Consider the following 25,865-nt stretch of genomic DNA (forward strand, 5'->3'; position numbering starts at 1 on the left):
ATGTTGAAGGCGAACTGGTCCTAGCGAGTGAGAAATAATGGGAGTGAAGTATCAAACCGCCACAGCTATGAACAAACCGAGTGAGCGTGGCAGAAATGCTGCGAGCAACTATTACTGCTCCCAGGCCGCTCATATTTCCTATCGAGATATGAAAGGGGGACTGGTTTTAACAAGTGGTAAATAATGTAAGTAAAGTTTTAATCCTTTAATGCCGCGAATCAAGCAGTGCTCATTAATTTGAAATTAGGACCCGTCAGTCAAAATATCAACCGGGTCTTGAAGATCTTTAAAAAAAAAAACAAAGTATAACCCTTTTTGACTCATTGACTGGGAAAATAAAAGTTCTCCCTTCAAAAGGGACTTATTCGAGAGTGATATCAAGATTTCCTCCCCTTTTAACCCCAATGATAAAGAGAGGAAAAGGTAATACTTTATCTTTATTAATTGGAAACAACCAAAAATTTAAATCTAGAGGTCCCCAAACTACATGTTGCCCGTTGAAAAGCCCGTTGAAAACGGGTTGCTATGAGGTTCAAAGATTTAAGGAATCGAGTCAAAAAGTGCTGAAAGTTGCATTTCGAAGGAGGTACATTTTTAAAACTTTCGGGGGGAAGGCCTCCCTCCGGTTCCTCTCGCCTTCGAAGGGTTATCCTCCAGACTCCTCCCTTAGAGGGGTCACCATACGGCAGGAAGGGCCCTTGACCATGATCGCCCTTTAACCTTTTCGGTGCTAGTTCAACCCCGGCCAATATGAGAGACTCGAGTGCACGATGGCTTTATCACTTTCGCTCCGTCCCGGCAAGGAACATGCAGTATTACTCCTCTCGCTGAATATTTTCCGTTCTGTCGAGTTCGCCTACAATAACTGCGTGAAGGCAATGTGAATGACCTGGGAGCACGAATAGTTGCGTGCAGTAGTTTTGTCACTTTCAATATCCATCCAGGCAAAGAACACGCGTTGATAAGTCAAGAACAAAGATATTGTTATCCATAGAAAGTTCTTTCGCAATGAAACCAATATTTGATTCGCTTATACCTGAAAAGCGCGAAAAAATTGACCGGGGGACGACATCTGCTGACTTTCTGAGTCTTCCATGCACTATTGCTAAGCAATATTGAGACAAGAATCTGCTTAAAAATGGTCTGTCCTTCGCGCACCACCACTCGCACTCGCACCCATTAATCGAAAAATCACCCCTTTCAACCGTGATTTTTCCCGCGAGTTTAATTTGCATCAACAGGAATACAAATTTTTAGTTGCCGTAAACCCTGGTAAAACTTGGCGATAGGAGCTGCGTTTCAAAATACCATAGGAATTCTTATAGCCGGCTAAAGAAGGCAATGGAAAATAATATAGCTGGCTGTAGAAAGCGGAGCAAATCATACAGCCGGGCTATACGAAGCGATAAAAAAGTATGCAGCTGGGCTACAGTTCCTATCGCCGGGCTTTACACTTAATCGCCATCGGCTATAAAAGGCTATGAGAAATTGTGTAGAAATTCGTGTGCTTTGGAAATCATTAAGTTTGATACGGAGCCAACATAATATTCACAAAACACACATTATATTTTCCTTTAATACATATTTTTTTTCATCAATTAAAATGAGAATAATCCATACAGGATTTGCAAACGTTTCAAAACCATGAGTTGAAAAACGCTGACTTCGCAAGATTATATTGGAGCATAACACAGAGCGAAGCGGCGTGCTGCCAGCGATAAGCGCGCACCAGCGCCTACGAACCTAACTGGGATACTTCACGCGTGGCGCAAAGCGTGAAGTATCCCTGTTAGGTTTGTAGGCGCTAAGGCGTTTTTCGCGCTGGCTGCCCGCCCGCCGCGCCGCAGCGTGCCACGGCGCTTGAAGCAACTATTTCACACCAGAGGTATTGCACAGTATCGTACGAAATTGAAGGCGCTCCAACATATTAAGAATGGCAGGCATCCTTCAAAAGTACGGAGCTTTCCGCGCAAAACAAATCAAGATACCACGGCCCAAAATTAGAGCGGTAGTTCAAAAACTCACTAAGTCCTAGCATCCGTAACTAGTCACTTAGCATACACTTTATCGCCTGGCTGTTGCTCAATCGCCATCGGCTATAAAAGGCTATAAGAAATTGTGCAGCCGGCTATAGAAGCTATTGAAAATCTAACAGCCGGCTTTAGGTCTATGGTATTTTGGAACATAGATTCTACTGCCAATTTTTACCAGGGAAGACATCAAACTCTAATAATGAAGGCGCGAAAAAATAAAAACTTCACCGATCAGCGGTTTCAGTGATAAGTGGTGGGCACATGATCATTGATTCTATCATTGATCAGTCGACTCAAAAGAGATTCTTTGAAAATTGTATACCATGTCGTTGAAAGGGGCTTCTTACTCAGAATTGGCCTCTAGACGCAATCTGTAAAGTCTGTTTTTTTTTTTTTTTTTTTTTTTTTTTTTTTTTTTTTTTTTTTATTATTATTATTTTTTTTTTTAAAGAAATTTTGACTGATATACAAGATGCACCCTAAAAGTCATTTAATGCTTCTAAGATATTATTACATTATCAAAATGAAGCATATGTATGGCTTAAATTATGAGAGATAACACTTCTGATTCACTTTAATCATTATTCGTTTTTTCTGAAGCAGCATGTTACACGTCCAAAAGTTTACATCTAATGTCCCCAGTACCAAGCATTCTCGTAAGTTGTGTGATCTGTGAAATTCATGAAATCTCTATACCTTTCTCAGTACTAAAAACTTAAGTCTCATTAATTACAGAGTCCACGAAGCGAAGTTAGTTACAACTACCTACGAGAGCGTGCGGTTTCAAAAATTGCCTTCAAAAGGATGAGAATGCAACTTGTCGTGCCTCTCTTAACTGTAAAAAATTGTTCCCAGTTCAAAGTGGCATCAATGGTGACGTCGTATCCTCAGCTTGTATTTGTATTTTTATTTTTGTAAAGATTTGAGGTTAAGTTGAGCTTATCATTCGAGTTTTCTGACTTTTCTCTCTTATTTTTACCACTTTATCACTCCGCCTAGTTAATTTTTGGAAACAAAGAGAGCTTTCCCTTCACCCAATTCTTTGCCTTTCTTCTGTCAGTTATCTACCCCCGTCCTTGTTACCTCATTTTCGTGTCATCCTGTAAAAAAGGAGCAGTGATTAGGATATAGTTTTATAACTCAGAAAAAAGAATAATTAGGTATGGATCTCCTTGGATCAATTTTGAAATCGATGGACAAACCTCCCACTATAAACTCAGGTGTTAAACAGCAGTTAAAAAGTAAGTATTTTAAGCATTTACCAATGTTCTTATAACTGACCTTTAGACTCTGTTAATTTATAATGTCTTCGCGCTGTAAGATTTTTCTTATTTAATAAGCATTAAAACCTTGGTGTTGCCCCCCTAATTGCTCATAATGTACCTATGCTAATAGGTGGATATGAATTGATAGAGAAACACATTGTCCTAGACATTTAGAGAGACTGTCAACCGTCATTGATCTCGCAATCCAGAAGCGGGGAAAAGATTCCTAGGAAGCGCGTCAATGGCTAATCTTGCAAATATTGTAATCGATGTATGTTGAGTGCAGTATTTAAAAATTCTCCTCTCCTTTTAATTTTTCTGTGTAAGAATCGAATTTAAAATTAGAAATTTTCATAGAATGCCTACCACTCCAACAGTGAAGCTGCATCATACTAATTTTAAGGAATTATGTGGATAGTCAATCAACTAACGAAGGGCAGTTACGTGGTGTCCTACCCAGATTTTGATTGCAGTGTGGTCAAAAGTTTTTTCTTATTAAGTCATTGAACCCACATTTTGCAGTTTCCACAATTGGGCCGAGATATTCCAGATAATATTGTAAAAAATCTGGCGGAAATTGCTGTGTGCTAGAGTAGCAAACTGACGGATGTCCTGTGCCAACATTTCAGTACAGTGGTCAAGAGCATCATGGACTGGCCGACAGGTCTTGGGTTTGATCCCCAGCTCTGATTATAATTCATATTCCTTCCTGGGATTGTTTTGTTTTATTTATTCTTACCTTCTTCCAACCGCGCGCACAACTATCTTTTCCTAACTACTTAGGTATGTATACAAAATATGTCAACTATCCATGATTAACATGTTAGACCCTTCAAATTATTATTTATACAGTGAGCAAATAATCATAGTCTATTGTATGTAAGTATTTGGAAAAAGATCTTTAAGATCTTGAAGGTCTCTCACAATGGGATGAACGTAAAAAATATTCAAAACAAAGCAATCACAGGGAGAAATACAAATTACAGAGAGATGCCAAAGATCAAACCCAGGCCCGATCAACTGGGGGTACGTAATGCTCTTGACCGTTGGACTACATGTAATGCACACGCAGGAATCGTGTCATTTTGCCACTGAATCACGGACAGTACCTAGGTCTACGAAAAAAAGGTCTACTCGAAAAATGTCTACATTTTTTGGTCTACAGTCAAAATTTCTACAAGTAAGAAGTCTACTTTTAGAATGCCTAAAAAAGTAAATGTCTACATATAACGCGTCTATCAAAGAAAAATGAATACTTGATGATTCTTCTCCATAGATACAACTAAAGAAGTAACTGATGTGAGTTCACTCTACCTATTCTATTTAGAAGTGAACTCTCTGAGTATGGACTTTCTTATAGAAGATATTATTATTTGTAGACATTTTCGTAGTGGATTTTTTAGTTCTAGATATTGTAAATGTAGACTTTCTGCTTGTGGACATTTTTGCTGTAGACCCTCTGTCTGCATACCTTGCCACTTTAGCAAGCGGCACTTTTTGCCTTTTTCTTGACACTTTTTTTTTGAACATCCAGGCCCCTTTTGCAGGTAGACGGCAATGAAGGTATCTAATAATTTCACATAAAGAAACTTTTAGCCACACTGTGATCAAAATCTAGGTGAGACACTGTAAGATCTCCCCCTGTAAGAATCAAAGTTGGGTTAAAAGTCTGCACTGGAACAAACTGAGATATAAGTAAATGGTCTCCAAGTTTTGTCTGTCAGTACACTGTCCTCATAATTTGTGACATAGCTACTTCAGTAACATGTTTTCATTTTCTTGTTTCAGAGCAAAATGAAGCATACCTGAAAGAAAAAGATAAGGAGCGTGCTAAACTTCAATCTTTTCGTGATAGTGTAAGTGTTCTTTACTTGTTCCTTGCAAGATTTCCATCATCATTCCTGAACTCTTTGAATACTCGAACACTCTTAGTAATGGTAATTTTTCTCAGGATCCTGCCATGGTCAGAAAGGAATGTTACAGACGATAGCTAGGTTAAAAATCAGGCAATCTTTGAAGTGGTCAAAACGCTTAAAAGCTGGGAGGAATTGCCGTAAGCATAGAACAGATGAAAGTTCATAGCCCATCTTTAACATTTGGTTTTGAAGAAGCTACTTATTTATATTACTAAAGGAGCCGTTGAAGCCATTTTTCAAATATTTAAACTTTCATCTCATTTTTAAGTAAAAAAAAGAATGAAAAAAAGAATAGTAGTTATACAGATCTTAATCCAAGCTAAACAATGTAATCAATAAAGGCAAACGTTGGTAAGTAGGTGTTATTGGTGGAGTAGGGAAAATAAAATTCAAAACAGCAACTACTTTTGTATGTTTTCCACTAAAAAACTGAATTAGGTACGTGTTTTTCAATCAGTTTTCTCATTTAAGATCCTTATGTCTTGGGAGCTAATGCACATGTCTTCCTTCGAAAGGAACATATCATTCTTTATTATACTTACATCTTTCAGTGTGACTGTGCAATTGAATATTTGATGCTCCAAAAAAATCTCAATGTACAAACTATAATTACTAATTATTATTGCGTGTGCAGATTCAGAAAAAAATCCATGACTTTGCCAAAGATGATTCTCAACAACGACTGAAATTCCCACCAATGGATCAAATTTATCGAGCAGTAATGTAAGTTATTTAGTTGTAATATCATATCATCTCTATCTTTTGATTCCTTCATTTTAGGAGTAAATTTATCTTGCCAAGAAGAAACACCACAACTGTATTTGTATTAAGGGGAAAATGTGGAATTTAATCCAACCAGAATATTTTTTGAGAATAATGTGCTTCTCAGAAGTTAAAAGCTATGGCTGCTTGCTCAATTGCTATAAGAATGTTCAAATTTTTTCATAGTTTAAATAATAAAATCAGGTGAGTGCCCTAAGCTTGTAATGGTTCAATGAGGAAAAACTATCCTGTTTTTCATTCCTAATTGCCTCTCATAACTAATGTTGCTACCCTAGAGAGTAATTATGCAGAATAGAACTACCTTCAAATGAATGAAATCCAAAAGAACTATGCAAGAACAAACACTAACATCGAAAAATTGACCGCCCTGGATTGCAGCCCATCAGTGCTTTAATTTGGCCTATTTAAGTTGTTTTTCCATCTTGTGAAAGGGTCAAACTGATCCAAAATTATCTTAAATATATAACCAGCTTCTGTCCGTCTGCCTGTCTGACCGTGGAACTATGTACGTCGCGGTATTGTATTTGCGGTTGGCATAGCTTCTTTTGATTTCATTATTTTGTAAGTAGTAGTCCTAGATTTAGCATGAAAACTTCCATTTTATCACCTTTAAATATTTGATCTAGATGAGCATTTTCTCCAGTGGCAATTTCTCAATTTGGCAGCACTCTTCTTCTCCCCTGTTTTTCCCCTTTTTCTCTCTAAATCCATTAAAAATATCGATATTAGGCAAGGCGAGCTTCCTCACCAAGAATCGATTATTTTACATACATTTACTTAGATGGATCAAAAACAATATCGCCAACTTTCAAGAATCGCCACTTCTTTCCTCCCTGTAATGAGTTTTTTGAGGAATTCCTCAGTAAAAGAGTGTATGAAGCTTGCAATACTGACAAAATTGTATAAATTGTCTCAGCATTGCAGCAAATAAATTTCACTCACAGGCGATTTACTTCCACACAATAGCAAGGAAAAATACATGAAAGACCTTACAGAATCCTTGCAGTATTAGAAGCCTCATACACCCTTTTACCAAAGAAGTCCTCAATTTTTCTAAGTATGTGCAATTTCTTTCCCCCTCCCACCACTCAAGATTAAGACCAATTCATGTATTTGTTGTATTTAAACATTCTAAGATTCCAAGACTTATGAATGAAATTTTGTCAGAATTATGGAAGTAGACTCGCCGCTGTAAATCCTTAAATCATTACATGAAGGCAAGTTGTCAATATGATGTTGCAACGAAATATTTTTCTGGAAAAGAGATCACTAAAGTTCAAATTTTGTTTTTCTAGCCATGAGATTGCTGAAGATGCCAATTTGTCTGGTTGCTCATTTGGTGAAGAAGGCATTGACAGGTACATAATGGTGTACAAAAAAGAGAATCCACCATCAGAAGATGAACTAGCTGTCTTGCGAAGAGGAGAAGAATGGAATGAAGAGAAAGCAAAGGAATTAGCGAAGCAGGTATGATAGTTCATATAGCATTTATATTCAACTGATTTAAATTTTTATTTATTACATACCCAGCACTTAGCCCGGCCTAAAATTTGTAAATAATGTCTCTGAGTGTAGGTACCAGGTGTACAAATAATGAATACATATATATCAGTACTTGATAGAGTGGGAAACTTATGAGGCAAATTAATTCTCATGTCCTCCATGCGTTGAAAATAACATGTATATTGACATAAATGTATCTCCTATTCTAATCATTTGAGTTGCATAACTTTTTGGCCCTAGGTTTGAAACAGCTTAAGAACATCTTGTTATTTCAAATTGTGTATCTAAAGGTCCTGGCCCCACCCTCTATTGTCCTTGACTTAAGCTGTGTGATCTTGTGATTTGTATTTTGTGAAAGTAACAACTACAATAGAAACAGAAAAATAAAAGTTCCTTAGAGGCTTTGTGCTATCATTGGGCTTTAGGTAATACGAAAACTTATCAACTTTCAGGTGCTGATTTTCAAATACCATGTAATTCTTACATGTGATTGCCTATGCTAAGACACCAAAGAAAACTAATTTTAAATCCACTCTGTTTTCCTCTTGATGTATCTAGGATTTTTTTTATTTCTTTGATTAATTGTGAATTTTTTTGTTCTTCAGCGAGAATTAGAAAAACAAGAAGAAGAGGCCGCCAAAATTCGGAAAAAAGAAAAATTTGTGCCTCAACATAACTATAAGGATAAATATGCACACTTGATTGGAACGGAGGCTGCTCTAGAGGCTGCAAAAAAGACAGAGACTAATAAGCAATACGGATTTGGTTGGTATTAATGTTTACTTGAGAAATTTTACACCATTGAGTATTGAGTACAAAATTAAATAAATGAATTACTATTATTGCTGAATATCGTGAAATCTTCGTGATTTTCGCCCAAGTTTTGAACAAGTTAGTTGTACCTCTAAGAAACCTTACCTTTTATTTTATAGAACTATATAATTTGGTTGGTGGTTTCAAACGTTATATTTATAGTAATGCCATCTCAAAATTTTAAGTAAAGGACGACGGACCGGTCTTATGGGAAAAGTGGGCCCAGTTAAATCGGCTGGCGTTTTGATATGTTGTAGGTCTTAACCTACTGATCAAAAGTGTCAATGGGCATTTCTCCCAATCTCGAAGTTTTACCCCCCATTTTGGGGGTCAAAGTTGCCAATTCGGCGTATAATTGGCAGTTTTGACACCCGGGTTTATTGGTCGCCTATGAGATTCTTTGATGGTTTCTTGAGTCTTTTGTATCCTCTGAATAGGCTAGAGACCATCCGAACTCAAAAGCTGACAATTTTGCCTTATAGGTAGGGGGGGGGGGGGTGTGTTCACGCCACCGATTTCAGAGTCGGCGAGCCGCATTAAACCGATTCTTTCGCCATGTTTTGGAGAATTTTTTATGCAAATGATTGCGACTGCATCTAGAAAGGTCGACTAAGATGCAGCTCAGAATATACCCCCGGGCGGGAGGGGGGGGGGGGGGGTGCGACCGAACTCGAGCAGCGTAACTGGCTTGCGCGGGTCGGATCAAACCGATCCTTCTATAATGTTTTGGAGAACTTTTTTGCAAATGACTCAGACTGCTTCTTGAAAGGTCTACTAAGATGCAGCTCAAAATATACCTCTCCCCCCGGGGGGGGGGGGGGGGGGGGAGGGAGGAGGCGAAAACTGGGCCGAAAAGCCGACCGAACTCGGGCAGCGAAACTAGCTCTCGCGAGTTGCATCAAACCGATGATTTTGTCATGTTTTGGAGTTTTTTTTCCATCCCAATGAAACAGACTGCATTTCGAAGTGTCGACTGAGATGGAGCACGGAATATGCTGTATGAGAAAGGAGGCTTCTCAATCCGCACCCTCCCTCGCAATAGGATCTCTCAGCATAGGTCAGTGTGGCACTGACACTAGTATAGTGGCATTTTTTACCACCACCATCACTCATACATAATTCCGAGGGTCGTTTTAGCTGACACGCATTTCCGACTGAGCCCAATATTTCTATAAGCGAAAGCTAATGGTGCAGATGATTCCTACGGCTGAGACGTATATAACGTCGGTTGATTTCAGAAATATATCATCTAGGTGATTTTTTAAATGAAATCGCACATTATTATCGAGCATTAAACAGTTTTGTAGAATGTCAAGAAAGGCGAGGAAGAAAGCAAAGCATTCGCAAAAAGGCAATATATGCAATGCAATCAGTTCTGAAGGTATTTGACAAGTTCTGGGTTTTTCATTCTTTCTACTGGAGCTCCATAAGTAATGGATCAAATCCTGGAAGCTCTCAGTGCAGAAAGTGAGGCGAGCTCGCTGAGATTTTTTTACGTAATCAGAAAATCTAAGAAAAAAAGAAGGTCATGTCCTTCTTCTTTTTAATTTTTTTTCTTTTCAAAAGCAAATAACCCCTCCCCTCGTCGAAATTCTAAAATGCATCAGGATATGCTGAAAATTGAATGATGCGTTAAATGGTATGGAGTTTTAATCGTCCTAGCCACGTTAAAAAGTGTCACTCTACTAGTGTCAGTGCCGCACTGACCTATGCTGAGAGATCCTATTGCGAGGGAGGGTGCGGATTGAGAAGCCTCCTTTCTCATACAGCATATTCCGTGCTCCATCTCAGTCGACACTTCGAAATGCAGTCTGTTTCATTGGGATGGAAAAAAAAACTCCAAAACATGACAAAATCATCGGTTTGATGCAACTCGCGAGAGCTAGTTTCGCTGCCCGAGTTCGGTCGGCTTTTCGGCCCAGTTTTCGCCTCCTCCCTCCCCCCCCCCCCCCCCCCCGGGGGGAGAGGTATATTTTGAGCTGCATCTTAGTAGACCTTTCAAGAAGCAGTCTGAGTCATTTGCAAAAAAGTTCTCCAAAACATAATAGAAGGATCGGTTTGATCCGACCCGCGCAAGCCAGTTACGCTGCTCGAGTTCGGTCGCACCCCCCCCCCCTCCCGCCCGGGGGTATATTCTGAGCTGCATCTTAGTCGACCTTTCTAGATGCAGTCGCAATCATTTGCATAAAAAATTCTCCAAAACATGGCGAAAGAATCGGTTTAATGCGGCTCGCCGCCTCTGAAATCGGTGGCGTGAACACACCCCCCCCCCCCCCTACCTATAAGGCAAAATTGTCAGCTTTTGAGTTCGGATGGTCTCTAGCCTATTCAGAGGATACAAAAGACTCAAGAAACCATCAAAGAATCTCATAGGCGACCAATAAACCCGGGTGTCAAAACTGCCAATTATACGCCGAATTGGCAACTTTGACCCCCAAAATGGGGGGTAAAACTTCGAGATTGGGAGAAATGCCCATTGACACTTTTGATCAGTAGGTTAAGACCTACAACATATCAAAACGCCAGCCGATTTAACCGGGCCCACTTTTCCCATAAGACCGGTCCGTCGTCCTTTGTTTATTAAGAGATACTGATATAAATGTATATTGCATTTTTTTGCCATGGAAATTTTTCCAGCCATCAAATTACCTTAAATTTCCGTTGTTTTAATCTGATGATATGATTTTTCTTCCTAGTTCCTGCTGAAAACAAAAAAGACTCCCGGTCAATAGAACAAACTTTGGCAGATATACAATCCAAAAAGCGACTTAAAACAAGTCATGGAGACAGTAGTAGTGGAAGCGGTAACACCAATGAGCCGAAAGACTGAATTAATTGTTTTTTCCACCACAAGTGGTATGATTATCTCAATTGACATTACCTTTTTATTATGTATCTAAGAATTCAATCTCCCCCGGCTGGTTGGGTCTGCAGCGATTTTAAAGAAGTCTGTAAACCTACTAGGTATGGGAATATCTATTAGATGAAATTGCCAAAATCTTGGTATCTTACTGAACCAAAATTCAACTCGAGAATCATGAATTTGTGTGTTGTTTTCAATATTTTTCTAACTATTACTCAGCTAAAATCAAGTTGCATATTGTCGGAGTTTAGTGTCAATAAATAAATGAGGCTCCATTGAAACAACATGAACAAAGTTTTGGTCAGATAGAGAGCTTTCAGCGAAATGGTTCGAGTTAAAAATAAAGTCATCAGTAGGCTGTAAAGCAGTCAAGAAGGATCAAAACACAGCCAGCCATTCCTTAAATCAAGGAATGTCTTTACACTTATTTATTAGTCAAAGATGGTCTTCAGTTTTTGTTCCTCTCAAATGAGTCGACAGAAAGATCGTACCTATTTGTAATTTCCTCCAGGAAATAAATACTCTTAAAGGAGTTAAACCTACATTATGCTGTGGTGTTATCTTCTCTCAACAAGTACATGCTACATACCTGTCTGGTTTTTCTGTTTTGTTTAGATGGCATGGTGTCTGTTTGATTTGTGGGAGTAGGATCTTTGATTCGTCATAGATTGCAACTCTACCATGATCACAAGCCAGTATTATGAAACTAGAAATATTTCAGTAAAATAGTTTCTTGCTCTACCGAATTGAAACAAGAATTCAAGTTTTTACTCAGTGGATATAATTGGCTGAAACTCATATTTCAATAAGGTGTACTGTAGCATGTGAAAAAATTTTACAGCACAATTTGTAAAAGTAGGCAGTGTTTAATATTGAATTTTTCTTTTTAATCAATTAGACTTATGTATAGAAGAAGTCACTCATTCTGAAAGGCATTGAATGCTTGATACTAAGTGTAGTCAAATATTTACAATTGCAGTGCTGGTTTTTTTCTTTTGCACATTTAATACATGAGGACTTAAGGCAATAATTTTTGAGAAACTAGTGTCAGATACCTCAACATCAGCTGGTTTTAAATTTGAAGCGATTGTTACAGTAACTCTTTTCACATGCAGTTAAGAAAAAAAATAAAAAATAATAAAAAATAAAATCAATAATTATGTATTGTTTCTTCTACCTAAATCTCACATTTCTGTATAAGAATCCTTTTAGACACTACTGTTTTTTTTCTTTTCTTTTTTGTAATTAAATTTCATTAGGTGGATTATGAAGGATTAAAGTAGCTATTTTGCTCTAAAAATCAGTCATTCAGCACAAAACTTAAGGTACATGTCGATGGTGAAACTCCCAAACCATTTATTCCAGTTTGCAATGTTGATAATGACTGAAAGATCACGAAAATTTCGTAATTGCTGTTTTTGTGAATCGCTAATTTCGAACTTGATGTCTATTGGCCTACATTTTAACACCCTAATCTATTAATTGTAGGCACGCTGCGGCGCGTGCTGCCGCGCGCTGCCATGCCAGCTCGAAATGCACACTGACGCCTACAAACCTAAAGGGATACTTCGAGCATTGCGCAATGCGTGAAGTAGCCCCTTAGGTTTGTAGGCGTCAGTGCGCGTTCGCGCTGGTAGCACGCCGGCAGCGGCGCGGCGCTCTCGATGCGGGCGGGTGGTGAACGATCGCGGGGAGAGCTCCCTGGCCGAGAAAATCGGCAGTCGTGTAATTTTTTTTTTTTTTAATTTTTTTAAATTTTCAACTTTTAAAATAAACACTGGTCGTGTGAAGTACTAAGTGAGCTCTCAACGCTAGATGAATAAAGGCAGGTCGTGCGCCATGCGCGCTGCGGAGCGGCGTGAAATTCATGAAATTCTCCCTCTGTTTCATCTCCTATTCCTGTTAAACTTTGAAATTCGCGGTAAAATCCTACTCATCCATCACTGACCAATCCAGACGCTCCGCCGTTGTCGTCAAAATCAGGGTCAAACTGATAAGAGTGATAGGAGTGATATCATCGGAGATGAGATATCAACCGATGACATAACCTATCTCAAAGCCTGACATTTGTAACCGACTCGAAGCCGAAGAGGTGAAAAAAGAGACTTGCTTTGATTTGAAAACCTATTCGTGACTTGTGACTTACAATGCGATTGCGATTTATTAGTGTTGATTACAGAAATGGTTCATTAAGAGTATTTTGTCTGCTGTAAAAGTAAGCTGCTGCAGTTTTGCGATTCTTGGTTGCAGAGAGACCTGATTGCAAGGCTTCTTGCACTCTTGGTAAGTACAAGCTGTCAGTACCTATGATCAAGGCAGAATTTTCAGTGCTATTCATCGAGAGAGGCCTTAAATATCATATCATTATCTGGTTGCGTTTCACTGCCCGTAACATACAACATTATCACTTGGTTTTAGACCAATCGTTCCTTGGAACCTCTTCTCGTAAAAATAGCTTGAAGCACACTGCACCTCTAGTCTCTCAAATTTTTTACTCAAAACTTCAGAGAAACTTGTGTGCATTTTCTACTGCTCTCTCCCCACATTGCTAAATGTGTCTATTGCATAGGACAGTCAGATGTAAACAACCACAAAACTCATCTGACGCGCATTCTAATGAGTTTTCAGTCTGACGAGGTCAATATCATGAAAAGAGCCTCTTAAGTAACTATTTACCAGGCAGTTGAACTCTGCACTTACCTCAAGTGAAATATTTCTGTGAGGAAACATTGAATATCCAAGTATGATCATAATCCTCAAAGGCATTTCTATCACAACTGTCAGGAAAAAGACTCCCTGTGATTTTCTTTTTCACAACTAAGGAAGTTTTCTCTTGTTTTTTGTTTTTTTAGGCAAAGTTGATTCAAGAAGTAAAACTTCGAGCCAACCTTTTCACACTAGATTTAGCTCTCATGAGTAGGTACCCTCCTCTAGAAGATATTTATCTGAGTTTGTCATTCCCTTGATCAACTACCCCAAGATGAGCGGGAGGAATAGAGCCATGTTCAGGAGAACAAATATGCAGTCCTTCCAGGGGCATTCAAATTTCAATGCAAATGATGCTCAGTTTTACTCACCTGAGGCAGAAATCCCCTCTTGTTTTGAAGAAGGGGAGGCAGTGCAGGAGAACTGTTGGCCTCCGGAGTCACCAAGGACCATTGTGTTTGATGAAGGTGTCAGACGGTGGGCCTCCGAAGCACCGCAGGCTCCCTATCAGCCAAGAAATTCATCTAGGATGCCAGAATGGTCAGATGCAAGTTCACTTCATCACTGGTCCTCAGCGCATCATCGTTCCGTCGAATCTGCTGCAAAGGCTTTCCATCATGTCTCAAATAATTATCATCATCAGTCGTCCTTAAACCCATTTAGTCATTCTTCACGAACTAACAATTTTTATGATCATACGAACATGCAGAGGGATGCCAAGCATCTGCCGCCGCCTGCTAATTACCACCAAAATTTTATGGGGGGGTCAGAATGTCGCTTACCTCAAGAATCTTTCAGAGCCTCCACGCTTATACAAGAGATGCAAAGCTACCCAATGTCAAATCAGCCAATCAGACCTCACTCATCCTTAGAAGAGCCAGCATATCCTTTCTCACAGTCATTTAGGTTCTATGAGCGTTTTGTGGAAGGACAAGCTCACTTTCAACCCCACCAGTCATTTGGAGTTGCGTCACAAGCTGAAGAACTGGTGCCTTTCCAAGATCAGTACCACTGGTCTGCAAAATCTGCAAGAAAATCTAGACCTTTAAATGTGCCCTCAGTTAATGGAATGCCTCAATCATCAGTGCCTCCCATATGCATTGCAGACAATCGGTTCATTCATGCCCCTCCTAATGAAAAGAAAGGAAAAAAGGGGAAAAAAGGAAAAAAAGGAAAAAAAGGGAAAAAAGGAAAAAAAGGATGTGCGAAAGGTGAGTTTATTCATTCCTTACTACCTTTAAATTTTTAAAAGACCCAGTTACCTTTCCAGTCATTGATATCTCAGCTGAATTTTTAAAGAGTTTTGCAAGTATGTAAAAACTATTTTTGAAAATGAAATGACTTGTGAAAACAACTGACAATGCGAATGAAATTAAAATGACTTGTGATAATGTGAAATAACTAAACTAATCACTTTAGAATCATACATTCAAGCTTTGATTTGTTTGCCTTAGTTATGTAAATATTATTTGAAGCTCAGAATAGGCCTTGACAGTTTTGTAGCAAGAAGAGGGAAAAAACATTGCTTTTATTAGTAAGACACATGTAAAGTTCAATCAATAAATTCTTAGATTTTATAGCAGAAATTTTTGGTTTTCAAGCATGCAAAATTAACATCATCACTGCACAAATGAAACCCTGTGTCAGGATGTAGGAAGAAAAATTTATGAGAAAGAAGATGTTACCTGTTGTAAATAAATCAGTCAATTTTTCTCAAATACACCCCTAATTAAAATAGAGAATATTAGTCCAATTTTTGTTTTTTCAAAATTATTTATAGTTAACTCATACTTAATGTGAGCGTGTTAAAAAAAATCTTGATATTAACAAAGTTAATGTATTTTATGAAGGAATATCTGTAAATCTCATCAAAATAATTTTATATAGTGGTCATACTGAACCTATTCTCATATCCGGTCTTAATCTAAATAAAAATATGCTCAAAAGAATGAGATGAAAAATCACATCTCTGAGACGACAAAAAAAAATCTGTGCTTACCAATTCTAAGCATCTATAATATTAATGAAGTGGAAGTGCTAAAATAGTACATGATTACTTGCAAATTCAGCACTAGTGGTTTTGAATTTTGATGAACCTCAGAAATTTTCATTCATTTTTCAGGAGCCAATAAATTATATGGGCCATTTGTGGAGTGAATGTCTGATAACTTTCATTATTCTGTTGACAATTTTTACTGATTGTTTCAGCTCAGAAAACGAAACCTGGAAGAAAGAAACAGACTCAGGTAACCATGGAGAGTGGGTTACCTCTCATGTGCCAGCAAAGGACTCCTAAACCTGTCTCAAAAAGAAAGTTAGGCCGGCTAAAATGGAGATTAAAAAAAAATCGCAACAAATGGATACGCAAGCTGGAGGAAGGAACGTTATCAGATAACAAAAAAGACAAAGCTCTACTCAGGATCAATGCTTTGAATAATAGAATCGAAGACACCATGGCAAGAAAGACTCAGTTAAAGAGAGATAGAAAGGTAAGGACGAAATCTTCAATTCTTGGATTATTTTTAGGCTCTTGATCAGGGTGTTAAGCGAGCAAGAAAGGTAAGGAGAGGAAAAATATTACCGGGAGGTTTGCAAACTCCTGCACAAGATTAAGATTTTTTTCATTGACTCATGGCTTTAGATGAGTACTGAACCTGCAGTACTATCTCCCAGTCTGTTGTGAATTTTTCCCCCAGGAATTCGAGACCCCACCAATCTGGACGGATACTTTGCATTGAGTTTTGTTTCTTTTTGCATTTCTTTTGATTTAGAAAAAAGTTTAGGGAAAATTAGGAGAAAGGAAAATCTGAGAGTCAGAAGAAAACCTATTAATTCAGGGAGAAGGGGGAAAAAATTGTTAGAAACCCAGCCAATGTGGATAGCTATTAAGTAAATCTGTCTTAATTACTTTTAAAAAATAGATTTTACCAAGGCTTCAAAGCTCCACTCGTTATTATTGGTAAATAGAATTTTCTATGTATTCATCAGAATCTCAAAATATTTTTTGATTTACCAAAACATTTTTTTTCAATCTTTTTATTCAACAGAGCAAGTTAAGAATTACAAATCATGCCTCACCAATTTGGATTTTTTACTACCAGTATGCTGAAAATCCACCTCCCCTCAAACAACAACAACTCAACAAATTTCTGTATGCATTGGTCATTTGTCCCTGGTCATATAGATAAAGAAAGGAATAAAATGCATACTGGTATTACTGGTATTCAATAATATTGAACAGAGTTTCGTAAAAGTGTATTCATACAGAGGATAGGTATAGGTAAATTTTTTGCTGATAAAATAAAAAAAAATTTCATGAATATTAAAAACGAAATTTTTCCAACAAACCAAAACAACACCAACAAATGGACCAACAAGAGCCTGTAAAAAATCTACTTTCAAAGGAATAAAGGAGTTGCCAAAGAATGTTATTATCATAGTGAAACCCCGATTATTCAACAGGAATAGGTGGCTAGGATGTCAGATACTGAAAATGTTGGAAATTTGGATGTAATATCCGACTTGATTTCCGAACCTTAAACACACTTATTTTATAAATACAAGCAACAAATAAGAACGCAAATGAATTGTAAGGTGGTTTACTTAGTGTTGTTAAATAAAGAATTGTGTTATCTTGCGCTGCGATTTTCAAATTTTCGCAAGCTTTTTAATGATAGGACAAATCTGACACATACAAAGGTCATTTTTCCATACTGCATATCCTAGTGAGAGGAAAATGAACCATTGCTACGTTGTCAGATAATGCAAATGTTGATTAATTGAGTGTGGGATAATCGGGGTTCCTCTATATTTAAAATTTTGCGGGTCGTTAAAAGTAACTTTACACCTATTACTTAAGTTCTGATATTTCTGTTTGAGCTTTTTAACCCTAATTATTTTTCTTCTCTCTGAAGCTCCAAAGAATAGCAGCAGCAAAAGCAGCAGCAAAAGCAGCAGCAAAAGCAGCAGCAAAAGCAGCAGCACAAGCACCAGCAGTAAAAGCAGGAACATCAGTAAAAATAGAAGCAGCAGTAAAAACAGAAGCAGCAGTAAAAACAGAAGCAGCAGTAAAAGTAGATACAGCAGTAGCAGCAATGAAAATAGAAGCACCAGTAATAGCAATAAAAGTAGAAGCAGTCTGATCCCTGCCTACACCCTTTATTTGATCTGGTATTTTATCTTTCATTCATCTTGTTTATTCTACTAACGATCATATCAGTTATATGTATATATTTATATTTTTTTCTTCATTACGGATGGACATGTTAAGATTTGTACAAGAAGTGCAGCCTTAGGCTCAAGTTTTTTTAATTTACGAACTGCTCCTTTTTATTTTTCTATTTTCATCAGGAAATTTCAGTTTTTAGTTTCTGAATCAGTTACCTAGAATTGAAAACAGGAAAAAAAATTTGGTGAGTCCTATAATTTTTGATTAGCATGTATGTGTATGACTGATATGGTATCGTGTCTGATGATTTTCACCAGAAGAAAAAAGTTGATTTTAAATAACCATTTTGTATTTGTTTAAGTAGTTATTTATTTATCTATCTATTTGGTGCCCTGTAGCCAAAAGATGCTCTGGAGTCATTTATTTTTTAAAGTACAAAGTGAACTTTTGTTTTTATCCCAACTTTTTTGAAAGCGGCAAATGGGAGAAAAGTTCGCTTGAAAAAGCTAAAAAATTATTTTTTTAATACATTTAAAGATTAGATATGTTTATAAGATTTTTACCTTTTTACTCACCTTCAACATTAAAAAGAATAGTAAAAATAACAACCTATTGAACTCAGAAGAGAACTATATAACAACCACCCTACAGTATTGTGTATCATGGTAAGCTAGGCTCCTACAATTTTGGCAAACTTATCCTTGAATGTTCATGTGCCAAAATAATGCTCCAAGTAGAGGAGGAGGTCAGTAAAGCACAAAAGTACGTACGCTTTTTTATTTTTAAAATGAATACGTATCAAAACCACCGTTTTTGGCTTATGTCCTTCTATCAAACAAGTCTTCAGCTAAGAAGAAAAAAGGAGTAATAAAAACCCTCCAGCTCCCCTTTTTTTGTATTAATGATTAATTTTCTGGAACCAACCCCCCCCCCCAGCACCCTGCTAAACTTTGAATTTGACATCTCGTGGCAGAATCCAGCCATGATTATTCTGGGTTCTTTCAGCCTTTTTTTTCTGCCTAGTCATCTTGATTGAATGGAGCGAATAATTTCTGTCTCCTCTGTCCTGACTTATTCTGATTATGGTTTTCTTTTTTCATTTTTCTTTTTTGTCCTATATTCTGTCCATGCTGCCAAAGTCAAAATCTTTCCCTCCAGGAAGCTCCATCTGCAGGCAAACATAAAAATAACAGTTAAATAAAAAATCCTGAAAGGTTGAAAAAGATAGTACATTTTTCTGAACTTTTAATTTGAAGACTCATCCAAAGGTGGCAACCTTGTAGGGAAAAAGCCATCAGAACAATAATTGAGGAATAAAGGAAATGTACCATGTAGAAGGAAGAGGAAGTCAATTGTTTAAGGCAGATATGTATGAAGAAATAAAATATTAACAAAAAATCTGTTTCTTTGGTAACAAGATTTTGGATCAGCTGACTACCGTAGGTACACACTAAGGAAAGGAATTGACACTCCAATCTGAGGAATAGTACTTGCTTGTTTGACATTGGATCTGTAGAGTCTAAGAATTCAATGTTATTTTTTTTTAATTGTATTTCTTTGTGCTCAAGTTAAACTGTCATTTTTACCCTTAATTTTGTAGCCACTTCTTGTCCCAAGACAATATTTCAGTGCATCCAATTAATTAACACCACTCTGTGGATAGTATTTAAAGTATTTAGTTACATAGGTGAAAATGACAATGTGGTTAGCAATTCGCATTGAAGAATATTCCGTGATTCTAGTGTGGCAAGGAAAAGTTTTTTTGTGAAGCAACCTGACATCAAACTACTTGAATGAAATGGCTTTTAGTCCACTATTCTTCATAAATTTATTCTTTCATCTGTGAAAAATGAGTCCAAATTAATAAGTGTAGGGAAACCAGAGTCTCTCATGTCTATTATGGCTAAGAAATGGATTGGTTTTACAGTGGCAATCAAATGTAAAGAAGCGGTTGGTTCGTATGAAGGGGTCATCGATGAGGTCAATAGTATTAAGCAAACTCTGACACTGACTGAGGTCTTCAAAGATGGAAAACCATTCCATTGTTACAAATTAACAATCAAAGCTCATGATATTGATAGTGTAGTCATTATTAAAGATCCAAAACAAGTTAATCGCTACGATGCGCAGAAAAGTTTAAACCAGCAAACGCTAAGATATCCAGAACAGGCTCCAGTTAATAAATTAAAACAGTCTTTTATGGCTCCTAAATATACCAAAAAAAATTGTTTTTTCTTAGATAAAGGCGATCAAACTCATCAGAATCAATTCTGTGATAAAGATTTGGAGTGTTTCGGCTCGCACATCGATTCTCAGTTAGCAAGTGAAGCCTTTGATTTCCAAAAGAATTTGGCCTTATTTGATAAGGAATCTAGTAGAAAAGAATTTATTAGCAGTCATCATTCTGATGTCATAAAAAACCCAGGGATAATGGTGAAATGTCACACTGAGGAAAACCTCGGGCATCAACAGCAAATTGTTATTAATCCTACTGCTAATTCAGAAAAGTTCATCAACGGTGATAATTCCACCATCACAAAATCAACAAACTTACCTTGTTTCGTGAGATATACTAAGTGTTCTCTCACTTCATTCAAGAATGAAAATAAGCCAAGCACCACCAAACTTCGTCAAATAATGGTGAGGTCTCCAGGCATGAAAGAATATATTACTGATGATGGCTTGATTATCCCTAGTATAACGCCAGCACTGCGGCGTAGATTACTAGATATGGCTGAGGATCAGGGACTATCATTCGAGCGGCAAAATGAAATGATGGGTCGAGCTGCTTGTGAGCTAGTGTTACAACTACTCAACAAATCAACGAAGCTTAATATGTTCAACAATCAGCTGCAACGCGTTGTAGTCATGTGTGGCTCCCACAGACCAGGTGCAATAGGGATCAACTGTGCTAGGCAACTAGCCGCTCATGGTTTCAATGTGTTTGTCTACCTCATGGAACCATCAAAGTTCCTGATGCCAGTTGCGCATGAGTTAGCATTGTACAGACTCACAAACAACAATACCATCCTTAATTTTTCAGAGTTGCCCAATACTGGAGTCGGAATAATTGTTGTTGCTTTGGCAGATGAGCACACAGTGCGTCTTCCGGCCCCTGTCTCCCTTTGGATCCAACGAAATCAGGCGATTAGGCTGTCTCTAGACCCTCCACCCAATGGAACTCCAAACCTTGAAGTTCATTACTCAATTCTTCCTGCGTTACCTCTTACACACTCGCCAAGTAATGGACAGCTATTTTTGGCAAACATCAATATTCCCCAGCAAATCTTCACCAATGTGGGAATTTACTATAAATCTCCATTTGGCTTGAAATCAACGATCTCATTGCACGACTACAGTCATAAACATTGAACTCATGGAGCAACTTACAAATTTTTATTTATTTTAAGAAAGTGGTGTCTATCATGCCGTCAAATTTCATTTTAATATAAATCTTTCAGTTTGATTTTTTCATTTTGGACACATCCATTCTGATCAGTTTTACATTTTGCACTTATGAAGTAGTATCAAATTTTATCAGGAACTGGTGTTATCAGGTATTGCAGTCAAAGAAAGAGAGTTGACATTGCATTTTTGACCCAACTCTAAAACCACAGGATGCACAATATTGCATAGAAATATTTCCTAAGAAATGTCAGGTTTGTGGCAATAATATTGAAATTTTAAAACTGCTGAGAACACAGTTAAATAAAGATCCACGCATTATAACTTTTTATTATTCATTGTGAAGCACTGAACTGTTCTTGTATTTAGCATTGCATGTCACATTACCTGATGATATTGAGAAGAGAGTGTAATGAGTTTTTGAAGTATTGCGCCAATTTTGCCACAACATTGCAAGGTCACACTTGCCTTTGCAACATTAAAAGAATAATGTTGACATCTTCTCTCTTAAATGATGATGATTCATTTTGAATAAACAGAATTTTTACAGTAAGATGGAGAAAGCGAATCAAAGTTTTTCGATAGTCTTATCGGTGAAGTTTGAATTACAAGGGGACACTGTATCATTCCTTAACAAACATGTGTTTAAAGTGAGTGCTCATAGCGTATTTATGAAGATAAATATTTCGTGTATCATAAAATGTCTACGCAAATGTCAATCTTTCTGAAGAGCTAGTTTTAGGGACTGATTTTGTATTGCATTATTTTTTCTCGAAAATTCTGAACAGTAATATATCCTTAATGACTCTTGGTTTGTAAGACCCTATCTTAGTGTCCATTATTTCTCAGACTTGAACGATTGACAGTTATTCCCAGGTGACAAATAGGGTTGTCCCAGTTGCAGGAGGAAATAGTTTTGTGATCACTGCTTTACCAAGCACCCAAGTTGATTACCGAGATGCTTAGTATGCTTAGTAGAACTTACAATTAGTATTAACGTCTGCCAAATGAAAGAAAAGTCAATGATCGAGTGCAGACTTTTAGTTCCTTTTGAAATCGCAAAGACTATTTTTTTCTTGAAAAATTATCTCTAACTCTAAGAACTCAAAAATCTTGATTCAAAATTTCCTCGGATGTTTTGTTTTATTATTATTTTAAGAAAAGTTATCAACTTAATTTTTTTTTTAAGTTTATCAAATTTGTATCTTCCAATAAATTTCATGAAATCTTAAACATTTTTCTTAAAAAATTGTAATGTATTACGTGCCTCTACACAAACAATCAGCACCAGTCAATCTTCAAATAGACGTATTCATGTTGAAACAATTATTGACTTACCTCAGAATGGATTTTAAGTACAAAGTAAGAAATCCTGCCTCTTTCGTCAGGCAGGCTGATTCTGCAGGTTTTTTATGATAAAAAAACTACAGCAACGTAGGACAGTTTAAAAAAAATTTAATAAATATATAAATCAATGAATAAAAAATAATGAAATTTAAGAAGAAAAATTCTTTGTCGAGGAATTTTTGAATTTCCTCGAATTAATAGTGGTAGCGAAAATTAATAGTGAATTAAAGGCAATTTCCATGCGAGGTATGAATGATGAATCGAACAAAGCATAGGTTTCGATTGCAAGGTTTGAAAATCTCTACGCATGTTTCAATTCCTCAGAAAAGCAGATAGATATTTTTGCATGAAGTTTTCAGAGAATATTCTTGTAAGAACGAAGAAGTATCAAACAAAATTGTAAGTAAGAATGATGATCAGGCCTTCCTAAAAAAAGTGAAATTTTCAAGAGATGAGCAACATCGCAATTAGAAATACACAATACTACTTGAGGCACTTATTTTTCAAAGTTGCATTCATCGTTGAAGTTAGGCCCTCCTTTAAAATATTGCTAACATAAAACATGACTTAGGTATTAATTAAATTATGAGGATGAGTGAGTTATTCGCCACTTACCAAAAGAGTCCCTCCATCATACTTAGGGCGTAGGCTTTTTTTAGCCTCTGAAAACCCACTTCATGACCTAGGGTTTTGGCATTAAAGTTCTCCAAGTCTCTATATCATTAACTGTTGCAAACTCTATAGGCACATGCAGGAACTTAATCTCTGATGCATTCAATCCCTTTAATGTTAGTTTACCCTATTATTCCATACTGCCTTGTACCAAACACACGAAGATCTAGGATTTAGAAGAAAAAACTATAGATCAGAACATATGAGCATCTGATGTGGCGGTGGCTCCTGTCTTGTCTAGAAAAGCTCATGAATAGTGCAAAGCAACTCTAATGGCAGAGATTTTCCAATTTTTTACTATCTATCTTTTTATTCCAGTAAAATAGGCACTTCTCTTGATGCTGCTCAGAAATTTTAAAGATACTCAATGATCATTTTATAATATCTCCCTCTTTTTTAATGTTGCCCATAAGAACTACTTATTATTGATATTTACTCTTAATTAATTTCATTTCTATTGTTCCTATCATTTACATAGCTTTTTTTTATGGATTTTTATGGTAATGCAATTTTGTTAAAATTTGTTAAAGTGTAAAAAATAAAAACTAAAGTAATTATCCAACTTAATTTTATTTGCGGAACTACCATCCGTCCAAGAATTTACTGGCAGCACTGGGCAGTACTGCTCTATCACTAAAGTGAGGAGGAATGCCTAAATTTTCGAATAGAGCTACCTTAAAAATGCAATCAATCTACTTTAAATGAACTGTCAGATTCTATTAAAACATTAAAATTCGTTTCATTCGTGAGAAAAAAAAAAATAAATAAACCGAGCATTATGGAAAAGCGATTAGCATTCAAAAATTGACGCCTTTCAAGAAAACGGGGAAAACTAGGCAAAGTCAGGGAATTTGGGAAGGCCAGAGAATTGTTGACACATCTAATAATCACTAAAACATATCACTGAGCCTCTAACTGTTTACCTCTGATCATTTTTAAGTATTGTCACCTTTTAACCAGCTACTGGATGTCTCTTTCCATAATTTGATCTCAATACAAGGCAATTCCGTCCAAAGTTTAGCGAAAGTCAGCGCATCGAAAAAAAAAGTGAGACTTTTGATCAAAAGTAAGGGAAAATCATGCCTCAACTTCGTGCAACGACGCACGGTGGATCGAGTCAATAGGAGAGGTCGGGCAAATTTAGAAACTGTAAACGCTTATAACTCCGTTTATACAAAACTGGGAGGTTCTGAAAGTGGTTCCACTGGTTTTTTCGTGCAATTTTCTTCTAGGGACACCCCTTAACAGTTAAAATATGACGAAATCAACATCAAAATTTGCAGCTTTAGTAAAAAACTGCATGTCCGATCACTCTAATTAACTCGATCCACAGTGCGACGACGCATTAATGCAACGAGTGACATCCTCAAGCGTAAAAAATTGAAGACGCCCCGGTCTCTTGGAGGGCTAGGTTTGGATACAACTATTCGTGTTCCTGGGATGTCCGTGTTGCATACCCAAAAAATTGCAGGCGCTTTGATTTTCTTGGACACAAGCCACACGACCGCGGAGTACGGTATAGTCAGTTCTCTCGAGTTTTCTACGCTACCTTGACAGAAGATGTGTTTTCCATGAAATCTAAAATGAGCCAAGTTGCATCAAGGTAGCGTTGGTGCCAAATGGTGCACATTTTTTACGGAAAACATTCCCAGTAAGGCATCGCGAATGTCAAGGAAGTTTACAAAGTCCTCGTGGACTTCATAGAATCCTACAAAATCGTCATTTAATCGCATTTACTTACTTTGCTAGTGGCTATGAGTGTTCAATAAGGCCAGTAATTCCCCTCTTTTCTTTACCTTTCCTCTAAGGAAAAGAAAGAAAGAAGAAAAAAAATTCCGTAAAACTACCGGTGACATTTCCGCAATTTGCACAATTTTGTAACGCTACCTACCTAGACGGAAACCATACGTCCGCGTTGCATGAAGTTAGGATGGTTTGAGTATAAAATCAAATCTAAAAAAAAAAAAAAAAAAAAAAAAAAAAAAAAAAAAAAAATAAGTAATTTAATCGCTAGTAACGGTTTGCAACGTTGTATAGACTTTCTGTCATACTTTTTTTTTAGATGAAGAACAATACATCGTCAATTCTTGAAAACCTCCGTGTTTTTTCATGTCTGTGCGGAAAAAACTTCTATGACTATTGCAAGGAATGATATTGATTTGGTCTTCTTCAGAAAAATTAAATTTGAGCGGTGATTTTTTAAACACCGCAAAAGAGACACGTGGTCTGGTTGTTACCCTGTTGGTATTCATTGAATTGGCGATCGAAGATGGATTAGCACCTTCGACTTTCTTATTGCGTTGTTGAAGTTTGACAAAACTTCCTCTCTGATACTCACAATCAGCCCTGGTAAAAATTGGCAGTAGAATCTGTGTTCCAAAATATCATAGA

General features: G+C 37.0%; 3 protein-coding genes across 4 annotated transcripts; all 3 read left to right on the top strand.

Annotated features, from left to right (window-relative positions):
• Window positions 1–2,943: 2,943 nt before the first annotated feature.
• On the top strand, window positions 2,944–12,326 carry LOC109039443 (sperm-associated antigen 7 homolog). Its single transcript, XM_019054923.2, has 7 exons — window positions 2,944–3,274; window positions 5,087–5,154; window positions 5,849–5,937; window positions 7,293–7,464; window positions 8,106–8,265; window positions 11,010–11,169; window positions 11,792–12,326. Exons 1-6 carry the CDS (start codon window positions 3,196–3,198, stop codon window positions 11,141–11,143), a joined length of 702 nt encoding a protein of 233 aa, XP_018910468.1. The 5' UTR covers window positions 2,944–3,195; the 3' UTR covers window positions 11,144–11,169; window positions 11,792–12,326.
• Window positions 12,327–13,188: 862 nt separating this feature from the next.
• LOC109039444 (uncharacterized) lies at window positions 13,189–18,043 on the top strand. Of its 2 annotated transcripts, XM_072298392.1 has the most exons (5): window positions 13,189–13,459; window positions 14,029–15,093; window positions 16,091–16,371; window positions 17,797–17,807; window positions 17,844–18,043. In XM_072298392.1, exons 2-5 carry the CDS (start codon window positions 14,157–14,159, stop codon window positions 18,022–18,024), a joined length of 1,410 nt encoding a protein of 469 aa, XP_072154493.1. In that variant the 5' UTR covers window positions 13,189–13,459; window positions 14,029–14,156; the 3' UTR covers window positions 18,025–18,043. The 2 variants fall into 2 exon arrangements, with proteins under 2 accessions (XP_072154493.1, XP_018910469.2); XM_019054924.2 differs by having other exon boundaries at window positions 13,191–13,459; window positions 17,797–18,043.
• A 1,906-nt stretch (window positions 18,044–19,949) lies between these two features.
• LOC109039436 (enhancer of mRNA-decapping protein 3) lies at window positions 19,950–21,422 on the top strand. The gene has a single exon (XM_019054910.2). The coding sequence runs from the start codon at window positions 19,950–19,952 to the stop codon at window positions 21,420–21,422; it is 1,473 nt and encodes a 490-aa protein (XP_018910455.2).
• Window positions 21,423–25,865: the final 4,443 nt, after the last annotated feature.

This window comes from Bemisia tabaci, chromosome 3, assembly GCF_918797505.1.
Source record: "Bemisia tabaci chromosome 3, PGI_BMITA_v3".
Taxonomy (NCBI): domain Eukaryota; kingdom Metazoa; phylum Arthropoda; class Insecta; order Hemiptera; family Aleyrodidae; genus Bemisia; species Bemisia tabaci.

What these genes read in the sequence shown, in the direction of transcription:
- LOC109039443 (XM_019054923.2), top strand. Translation starts at nt 3,196, where the DNA reads ATGGATCTCCTTGGATCAATTTTGAAATCGATGGACAAACCTCCCACT. An exon ending in TGTTAAACAGCAGTTAAAAA is followed by an intron (nt 3,275 to 5,086) that starts GTAAGTATTTTA and finishes TTCTTGTTTCAG; the next exon opens with AGCAAAATGAAGCATACCTG. An exon ending in CAAAGGAATTAGCGAAGCAG is followed by an intron (nt 7,465 to 8,105) that starts GTATGATAGTTC and finishes TTTGTTCTTCAG; the next exon opens with CGAGAATTAGAAAAACAAGA.
- LOC109039436 (XM_019054910.2), top strand. Translation starts at nt 19,950, where the DNA reads ATGGCTAAGAAATGGATTGGTTTTACAGTGGCAATCAAATGTAAAGAA.
- LOC109039444 (XM_019054924.2), top strand. Translation starts at nt 14,157, where the DNA reads ATGAGCGGGAGGAATAGAGCCATGTTCAGGAGAACAAATATGCAGTCC. An exon ending in AAAAAAAGGATGTGCGAAAG is followed by an intron (nt 15,094 to 16,090) that starts GTGAGTTTATTC and finishes TGATTGTTTCAG; the next exon opens with CTCAGAAAACGAAACCTGGA. An exon ending in AGTTAAAGAGAGATAGAAAG is followed by an intron (nt 16,372 to 17,796) that starts GTAAGGACGAAA and finishes TTCTCTCTGAAG; the next exon opens with CTCCAAAGAATAGCAGCAGC.